General features: G+C 50.6%; 1 protein-coding gene and 1 long non-coding RNA gene across 2 annotated transcripts in view; both read left to right on the forward strand.

Moving 5' to 3' along the window:
• LOC100944133 lies at positions 1–2,483 on the forward strand. The gene is made up of 3 exons (XR_001161656.2): positions 1–107; positions 1,703–1,789; positions 2,151–2,483. It is a non-coding gene; the product is annotated as an uncharacterized LOC100944133 (long non-coding RNA).
• Positions 2,484–6,580: 4,097 nt separating this feature from the next.
• Positions 6,581–9,581, forward strand: part of TLCD2 (TLC domain containing 2) — a 3,986-nt gene continuing 985 nt past the window's right edge. The window contains exons 1-3 of the mRNA XM_003799094.1: positions 6,581–6,756; positions 6,946–7,028; positions 8,424–8,506. Coding sequence (XP_003799142.1) covers positions 6,581–6,756; positions 6,946–7,028; positions 8,424–8,506 — 342 coding nt within the window. The remainder of the gene's footprint in view (positions 6,757–6,945; positions 7,029–8,423; positions 8,507–9,581) is intronic.

The raw sequence follows: 9,581 nt of genomic DNA on the forward strand, positions 1-9,581 counted from the left end.
GGAGCCGGTGTGTGCTGGGCGCTGGGAAGAGACAGCGCCGCCGGCCGTGGGGATCTGACGCAGTGATTTGCTCCCTTACCCTCAACAACCCCCACACCCAGCACCAGGTGGGTGTGAGCTGGCGACCCGGGCACACAGGGGGAAACCCTAGTAACAGGGTGATGAGTGAAAGTAGGGTTCTGACGGCCACACCCTGCCTTTCCGGGGGAGGAGAAGAGGGGGCGGCGGGGGCAGAGGCGCTCTGGGGGACAGGGGCCTGGACTGGTCGGAGTAGTGTGTCAGGAGCTTTAAAGAAAGAATCCGGGACAGTTGTGGCGGAAGGTTTGGTGAAGTAGCTAGAGAAGGAGGACTAGGGGCCGGAGGGCCAGGGGCGGTTAACCTAGGCGCCCTCTGGTCTGGGAATACAGGAGCCGACTATTTTGCCTGGCGAGAATCTGGACGGAGTGGGTAGTGGGGAGGTGCTTTGCCTCTACTGGCGCTCACTGGGTCAGGGCCACTTCGGCGCCCTGGCAGGGAAGGGGTCGCTGGGCGGGCCGGCCCCTCCTCTCATTCCCTCCAGGGGATGTTATGTAAGGGGGGAGGGGAGAGGAGTAGGGGGCGGTGGTGCGGGGGGGCCTTATGCAACCCAAAGGTTAGGGTTTCACAGCGGTTGGGCGGGGGAAAGCGGGCAAGAGGAGGGCCTGGAAACTCTAACCCCCCCATCCCCACACTAACTGACCGTCTTGGGCTGAGAGAAGGTCACCTCTGCACCTCCCCCCAGCCTGTCCGGTTGTGAGGCCCCTAGCCCAGGCCTGGCCCTGACCGCCTGGGAAGCCGGCTGGCTGGGTGGGGCTCCTGGGTTAGTCATCACTGGGCTCCCTCTCTTCCCACCTCCCGGCCAACTCTTGGCCCCTCCCTGTGGCCTCCAGCTAGGCTATCGCCCCCACCTCTTTTCGGCCCTAGTTCCAGCCTCCAAATCATTTGGCCTGTCATCCTAGCTGTCAGCTAGGAGCTGTCAGAGTGCCAAAGGGTTGCTGGAGCAGCTGGTCAGAGGGTCAGTGCCCTGGGCCCACCCCGCCCTGCAGCCAAGGGCACCTGCTTGGCACAGACTCTTAGCAGCTGCTGAGTCCTGTGGGCTGAACAGGGCCCTATGAGACAGGGGAGTCAGACAGAGTTGGACTGGTCATCTAGGGAAAGGAAGATAACCACAAAGTTCATGCCTCCCAAGAAGGTTTTGGAATTTGAACCCCACCCACCCCCTCCAATCTTTCCTACCCCCTGAGTGCAGAAATCCCAAGGCAAGACTGCCTTGGCCCCTCAAGCTGGCATAGTCCATGCCCTTGGACTGACTGTCAGCACAGACCCGCCCTCCCCGGCTCACAGCCCTCAAGCCTGCCACGCCCCCAGCCCCCTCTCTGGGCCATGCTGCTGGGCCCGGCTTTTCCTGCTGATTCATGCGTTGGAACTGTGGGGGCGGGGCTTGGAACTTGGAACAAAGTTCAGACATGGAGGGGCCGGCAGACAGCTTGGAATTCATACCAGATGTACCCGGAATGTGAAAGCGGAATGCCTGGCATCTAAGAGTCCTGGGGAAGCTGCCCAACCACCCTGCCTGTACCTCCCTCCCTTCAGCCTCTGGGCTGCTGTCCCCTCTCTCACACTCCCAGGAGCCTCTGCTGACCTTCCAAACTCTATACCTCCTCCCTTCCTCATTCTTTCCCAGTCTAGGCCCCCAGACTCTCCTTCCAGCTGAACTCCCTGGGAACAAGTCAGTTGGGCTGATCGCTGAACTCTCATTTCTGGAACTGAGGTACATCTTCTCACCTAGTACCTGAATGACTGATGAGTGTGTCCAAGATCCCAGGCTCTGACCTTTCTGATTGCTGAGAGGGCTCGGCCCCCTGTATGGGTTGCTAGGGCAGGGGGATGAGCAGGACTGGGTTTCTCTTGCCCCCAGTTTTGGAAAGAGAAGCAAGGGAAGTCTGTTTAGACATGCTTCTTGCTCCTCATTGAAATTAACAGCTCCTGCCTATAGGCCCAGGTCAGAGCCAAGAACCATTCACTAGAAGGTTGAAGCTCTACGGGAACAAGACTTTGGTGGCCACTGGGACAGTGTCCCTGTGATATAGGCCTGCTCAGATCTTTCCCATTTTCCTTCCCCTTCCCTTTAGGAGCCTGATCTCTCACATCCTCATCTGGCTGAGCCGCAGTAGTTCTTCAGTGGCAAGCTTTATGTCCTGACCCAGCTAAAGCTGCCAGTTGAAGAACTGTTGCCCTCTGCCCCTGACTTCGAGGAAGAAGAAGAAGAGGAGCTGCTTTCTCTATCATCTGGAAGGTGACCGAAATGGGGCTGCAAAGGTCTAAACAGCGGGGCTTATGATACCTTTTGGGAAAGGAAACCCTGTGTAGTTGGGAGAGCCTACACCCCAAATGGCCCAGCAAGAGAGCAGTTTTAGATTAGAGACACTGGCTGAACTGGGGACTAGAAGGCTTGAATTGCCCAAAGTTACTTGGTCTACATGTGACAATGGGAAGAAGTGGAGAGAAAAATTCTGTCTACCTCTTTATGCAAATTTCTTTCTTGATCCACCTTCCTTATCTCCCATTCTTCCCTACTGGCCTTTCCAGGTATGGTCCAAAAGTAAGTTTACTCTTCGGAGAAAAAGTGATACTGAAACTCTAATCTGAGCAATCATCCCTCTGCTCTTACCTTTCTGTGTATTTCCCTAGACCAGCCCAGACTCTAGATTCGGGGTACTTACCTATACTTACCTATATCTTAGACCCTTAGACCTCCTGTCTTAGTTTCTTTACCTGTGAGATAGAGAGCCATACAGATGAGTGTACATGTGGGAATCAGAAGCCCACCTGTGCACACTCAGAGCCTGGGTTCTCCTCCATGTGTGGATAAGAATAAAATACCTTTCACATGGCTCGGCGCCTATAGCTCAACCAGCTAAGGCGCCAGCCACGTACACCTAGGGTGGCGGGTTCGAATCCCTAGCCCAGACCCGCCAAGCAACAATGACGGCTGCAACCAAAAAATGGCCGGGCGTTGTGGCGGGCGCCTGTGGTCCCAGCTACTTGGGGGGTGGAGGCAGGAGACTCGCTTGAGCCCAGGAGTTGGAGGTTGCTGTGAGCTGTAATGCCATGGCACTCTACCCAGGGGGGGACAGCTTGAGGCTCTGTCTCAAAAAAAAAAAAAAAATACCTTTCACATGAGTTTTTGTCCATTCCCCATCCCTGACACCATAACTCCAGGAGTTGGGGACCAGGGAGAGTTGGAGGGAGAAAATGGGGTTAGACCAAGGTGAGGGACTAGAAAGATGGGTCTCTATACTGGCTTCCCATCAGGCAGGGTCCAAGGAGTCCCCTGCCATCCAAAGAAGGATGGAAGCCCCAATGGCATTCTTGTTTCTTTTTTCTTTTTTGAGACAATGTCTCATTTTATCACCCAGGCTAGAGTGCAGTGGCATCATTGTAGCTCACTGCAACCTCAAACTCCTGGGCTCAAGCAGTCCTTTGCCTTAGTCTCCCAAGAGTAGCTGGGATTATAGGCCATACTACTGTACCTGACTAATTTTTCTATTTTTTGTAGAGAGGGGTCTTGTTCTTGTTCGAATTGGTCTCAAATTAGTGACCTCCCAAAGTGCTAGGATTATACTGCCCAGCCCCTTGATGATACGTGGTGCTGCTCTATTTCTTCCCTCACTTTGCTTTCCAGATGGTATGTAAGACAGCTCAGTCCTGTGCAGGCAGGAAATTCTGTTTTCCACCAACCAGGACAGCTAAATTATGGGACATGATCCCCTTTGGGGCATCAAGCAGTGTAAACCTGCCACCTCTCACTCCTGATCCATTCTTATTCTTGGGCTTAGGTGTTCTGATGTGGTTCAGTCTTGGCCCAATCTCCCTACCTGAAGGTGGCCAAGTTCACAGGTTATAGGAAGCTATTTATTCTATGTGGTGGGAAGAGATGTGCAGGAGGTCTACCTTATTCTCCATTTATGAGAAACTGAAAGATGTAGAGGAGAGGAGATAATTAACCCCACTCCTCTTTAGCTTAAACTGAGGGGCATGATGTATGTGGGACAGCAATAGAGGAGGTAGACTGAGTCCACTCATAGGCTGTAACAAAGATTGGTGTGTTCTTGGACATTGCCTCTGTCATTTCTTCCCCTCTTTGCTTCACTGGCCAGCATTTCCCTCCAGCCCTGGGAATATGGCTCTGCCATCTTCACCCATCATGGTGAGGAAGGGCAGCCTGGGAACACAGAGACCAGTGAAGGACCAGACCTGGAGAACACAGGGCCCTATCTGGACATCCAGCAAGGGCACCCATAAAGCCCAGGAGCATCCCAAGAGGAGAGAAAACAGCCAGCCTCTGACAATGACTTCACTGACCAGTTCTCTCCAGTCTTTCTGCCCCCTTCAGAGATGGGGAACCATAGCAAAGCATCCTGTGACTTCACCCTCCTACTTCTACCTTATTCTCAGCCTGTAATTTTTATATAAGCAGCCTCAAGGAACAAAAGCCAGCTGTGACAGGACATAACAGGAAATTCACAACAAACTCAAATGGATAAAACCATGAAAGAAATGTATGTTTCATTAGTAATTAAATATAGCTGAAAGCATTTTTCCTTTAGCAAACTATAACAGAAAAAGGCCCTAACACTGGCAAAAGAGTCCTGAAATAATACTCCCATACATTGCATGTGGGAGTATAAATTCATACAGCCTTTCAGATGGCATTTTGGTTATATGTATCATATACCCTAAAAGCTTCCCTGTCCTCTGACCTAGTCGTTGTGTGTCTGGGAATTTATCCTAAGAAAATAATTAAGGATTTAGTTATAAGACGTTCATCCAGCATTGCAATAGACAAAAATGAGAAGTAACTGTTGATTGGGAATTCATTCCTTTTCTGCTGTAATGAAAATTTGCAATCGGGATTGCTTAAGTAAATTATTGTATATCCATCCATATGGTAGAGTACTGCACAGCTATTAAAAGTCATGGAGAAGAACATTTGACTAGAAAGAAAAATGCTCTTTGAACATTAAAAAGGTTATAAAAGGAATATATATTATGTGATCTCAATTTTATTTTTAAAAATATGAATATATACTTGTATTCATAGAACAGATAAAAAAGACTGAAGACATACTCAAAGATGTTAATAGTGGTTAACTTTGGATGGTGGAATAAAATAATTGTGATTTTCCTGTGGTTTTTCTGTAATTTAAAATTTTCTACATTAATTATATATTCTTTTTATAAAATAAAATTCAAATGATCCAGTGAAATGTTTTCCAAAACCTTTGAAGAAGTGGGTGTAGAAGAATGAAGGGAAGCCCCCAGCCCTTTAGTGAGAATGTGTGGTTTTATGTGGGCATCTGTTTTTTATGAACTTCATTCCTTAGGAGTAGCTGGAATCCATGCTCCTGGTGCACAGGAAGTAGCTCTCTGAATTGCTGGCTGTCAGCCAGCTAAAGAGGTGTGGAGTGGAGTAAGATGAAAGGAAAACAGTAAAAACCTGTCACTCTCTTCAGGGGATTAGGGGCTGGGGGAGGATTTTCCTCACAAGGCTGCAGGGCTCTAGAATCCTAACAGTCCTACTTATAGGAGGATGAGTTTTGTTTTTCTCTTCCGATTCTAGCCCAGCAACAAGGAGACCCTGTGTTAGCTTTTTTTTTAACACTCATAGAAGAGATATTTTCCCACTCACCCAACAGGTACTAAGCCCTGGGAGAGGGGATGCTTTTTAATACTATAGTGGTGCATGATTTCCTCCCTAATAAGGGTCTTGTTAGGGCAAAAGAAAAAGGTTGGGGCAGGGACGGTTCTCAGTGGGTCACTGCAGCAAAATGGGGGCTGTTGTTCCATTTGAGAGGTATTAAGGGGTCAGGACTCCTGGAATTATGGTTTACCATGATGTGTTAAAAGGCCTGGGACACCTCAGGAGGCAGAAGGGTGGCTACAAGGAAGTGAACCGCCTTATCCCCACGTGACACCGGGAGGGATGGGTAGGGTGGGGGCGATGGTTAGATTAGGCAAATGGGAATGGGTTGCACTTGCCTCCACCTTCAGGGATGTGAGGGTGGGTGAGAAGGACAACCAGTAGGTGAGAGGTGTGGGAATAGGAGGTGAAAGTTAACTGGGTAGGGCCCTCAGGGGTGTCGGGTGAGATGAAGCTAGCGACCCATTTCTGGAACTCCCAAGGTTCACACACACAGAATTGGGGGAAGACCAATCTTAATAGCATCCCAGAAGTCCTCTTGAGAGCCATTGCTTAGCTTGGTGTCCGGGAGCCCCCAAACAGCTATTCCGGCTAGGGCAGGACACCATCGGTTGCTGTGGCTCTCGGGGCGGTGGCCCCACAGCTACTCCAATCGCCGCCCGGCCCAAGAATGGGGCGTGGACAAGCCAGGGAAAAGTTCCCGCAGATTCTGAAGGCTGGGCGGGTGCCGAAGCCCAGGGATCTAGCCCTGCTGGGAAGCTTGTTCACAATCTCTGCAGGGGACATCGGATGCTTCCCTGCTGAGAGCGCGCGCACCGTCCAAAGAGCCAGATCCGGACTTAGCCCACCAGCCAGGTCATGGCGCCCTCAGGGCTCCTGGTGACTGGGGCCTCCTTTGCCGTGTTCCGGGGGCTGCACTGGGGGCTGCAGCTGCTGCCCACGCCGGGATGTGCTGCTCAAGACCGTTGGAAGTGGCGGAACATCTCTGTCTCCCTGGTGCACAGCCTGCTCGCCGGGGTCGGGGCGCTGCTCGGGTGCGGGGCTCCAGAGTTCCAGGGGCTCGGTGTGAGGGCGAGGGAGGAAGGCTGAGGTTAGAAGACCCGGCAGCATCTTCAGAATCGATTCCAGACCTTCAGAGTCTGAGGCTGGGCTGGGGACATGCCCGGCAGGGGAATGGGCCCAGGTATTCAATAGGGTGACCATGGCTCCCCCATCTGCCCCAGGCTGTTGCTGTACCCTCAGATGGCTGCCGACCCCATTCATGCCCACCCGCCCTGGGCCCGGGTGCTGGTGGCTGTGTCTGTGGGTGAGTCTGCAGGGAAGGCTGGTCCAATGAGGGCGGGGGGGAGGGGAGACTTGGAGGAAAAAATTCAAACCGTGTTTTTTTCCTACTCTCACACCACAACAATCCAAATAGACTTCTGTGGCCAAATGTGGGGGCGTTTTCCTCCATACACCAAGCGGCAGACACTAGTTGGGTGTCCTTTGATTCAATTCCGACACTATCTGCCTGAAGATAGCTATCAAATCCTATAGGGTGAGGGCTCAGTCCTCCCTCGGGTAAGTAGAAAGTCTGAGCCTCTGGAACTTCTGACCGACTGGCTGGAAGATGAGGTTCACAGGACTTCCTCTCTGGGTTGGATTAATTTACTAGAGTGGTTCACCCAACTGGGAGAAACAGTTATCTGAACCTCCTCGTATTCAGCTCATTCAGCTATCCAGAAGCTCTCCAAACCTAGACCTCTAGGGGTTTTTTTTTTGGAGACAGCCTCAAGCTATCACCCTGGGTAGAGTGCTTTGGCATCACAGCTCACAGCAACCTCCAATTCCTGGGCTCAAGCGATTCTCCAGCCTCAGTCTCCCAAGTAGCTGGGACCACAGGCGCCTGCCATAACACCTGACTATTTTTTTAGTTCAAGATATCATTGTTTGGTGAGCCCGGGCTGCATTCAAACCCACCAGCTCAGGTGTATGTGGCTGGCGCCTTAGCTGCTTGAGCCACAGACGCCAAGCCAACAGTTTCTTTTCTTTTCTTTCTTTCTTTCTTTCTTTTTTTTTTTTTTTTTTTTTTGTGGTTTTTGGCCCAGGCTGGGTTTGAACCTGCCACCTCTGGCATATAGGGTCTGCACCTTACTCCTTTGAGCCACAGGCACCGCCCACCACCTCTAGGGTTTTTATGGCGGCTTCATTATGTAGGCATGACTGACACCCTAGCAATAGAAATGTGAGTGGACAAAAAGTGCGTGATCTAAATCCACTAAGGCCTGCCTGGTTCAATTCTTCCTGGCCTCTCTGTGCAGCTTTCCTTATTCTGTGCTTTGGAGCAGAACCTTCTCTGGTATGAGGGTCTTAGGGATCCATAATCAGATTAGAGTCCTGCCCTGGACAGATAAAAGGAGGGCAGGAAAAGATCAGAGAGAGAGATTCTGTTTTACTGTAACAAGGGCTATGAGAGTTATGAGCCAGGAATCATGGATTAAAAAAAAAATATATATATATATATATATTTCTCACAGGGGAAGCCTTCCATCAGTAATTCTAAGTTCTCTTCCCCCTTCCCCACAAGGAATGTCTATGGAAGCTTTACTGAGGGAAACTAAAGACCTGGGAAAGGAGGGGAGGGGGCTAGAATCCTCTCTATCCTGTATACCAGTTCTGGAGAATCTTAACATCTCTTTCCCCCTCCCCCCAATCCCCACAGGTTATTTCCTGGCGGATGGAGCTGACATGCTGTGGAACCAGACCTTGAGACAGGCCTGGGAACTTCTCTGTCACCATTTGGTGGTGAGACTCTGGGGGAAGACCTCAGGCAGGAAGGGAGGCCTGGGGTTCCAAGTATCTCTTCAACTCCCCATCCTCTGACTTCCCAGAGCATCTCCCATCCCAGCTATCATTTCACCTTCTCAGTCTTATGCTGAATTAGGGGTGGGAGGGTGACTACTGGCCACAGTTGGGAATCTGGGCACTGCCTAAGGATCTGAGTCCCTCACAGGTGTCCAGCTGGTCACAGAAGTGTTGACTACAGAGCTTTTCTGAGCAGAATTAGGGATTCCATGGTCAACATTGTGTATAGAAGCCTGGAATGGCAATTGAGGGAAGGGGCATCTGCTAGTTCCCTCATCTGCCAAGGGGACTGGCAGATGCCCCTTGGCCAAGTCAGCTTCCATCCCATGGAAGGGCTATTTTAAGGCCAATCAGGCCTCCAAAATAAGGGTAAGCATAAAGGTCAGTTCTAGGCCTATAATCACAGCACTTTGGGAAGCTAAGGCCAGAGGATCACTTGAGGCTAGGACTTCTAGACCAACTTGAGCAAAACAGTGAGACTCTATCTCTAAAAAAAATAGAAAAATTAACTGGGCATAATGGTATGTGCCTATAGTCCCTACTAGTCGGAGGCTGAAGCAGGAGGATCACTTGAGGTCAGAAGTTTGAGAGTGAAGTGAGCTAGCATGAGGCCAAGTGTGGTAGCTCACATCTGTAATCCTAGCACTGTGGGAGACCAAGGCAGGCAGATTGCTTGAGCTCACAGATTTGAGACCAGCCTGAGCAAGAGCAAGACCCCATCTGTAAAAATAGCCAGGCAGTGTGGCAGGCACCTGTTGGGAGGCTGAGGCAAGAGAATTGCTTAAGCCCAAGAGTTTGAGGTTGCTTTGAGCTATGATGCCAGGGCACTCTACCAAGGGTGAAAAAATAAGACTCTGTCTCAAAAAAAAAAAAAAAAAAGGGAGCTAGGATGATGCCACTACACTTTGACCTGGGCAGTAGAGTGAAACCTATCTCAAAAACAATGCATAAATAAAGATTGGGAGTTTAGGGAGTCTCATAAAATGCTTGGGATCCCTTTCTTTTTTTTTTTTTT

The sequence above is a fragment of the Otolemur garnettii genome, unplaced genomic scaffold, assembly GCF_000181295.1.
Source record: "Otolemur garnettii isolate 467f Iridium unplaced genomic scaffold, OtoGar3 scaffold00145, whole genome shotgun sequence".
NCBI lineage: Eukaryota > Metazoa > Chordata > Mammalia > Primates > Galagidae > Otolemur > Otolemur garnettii.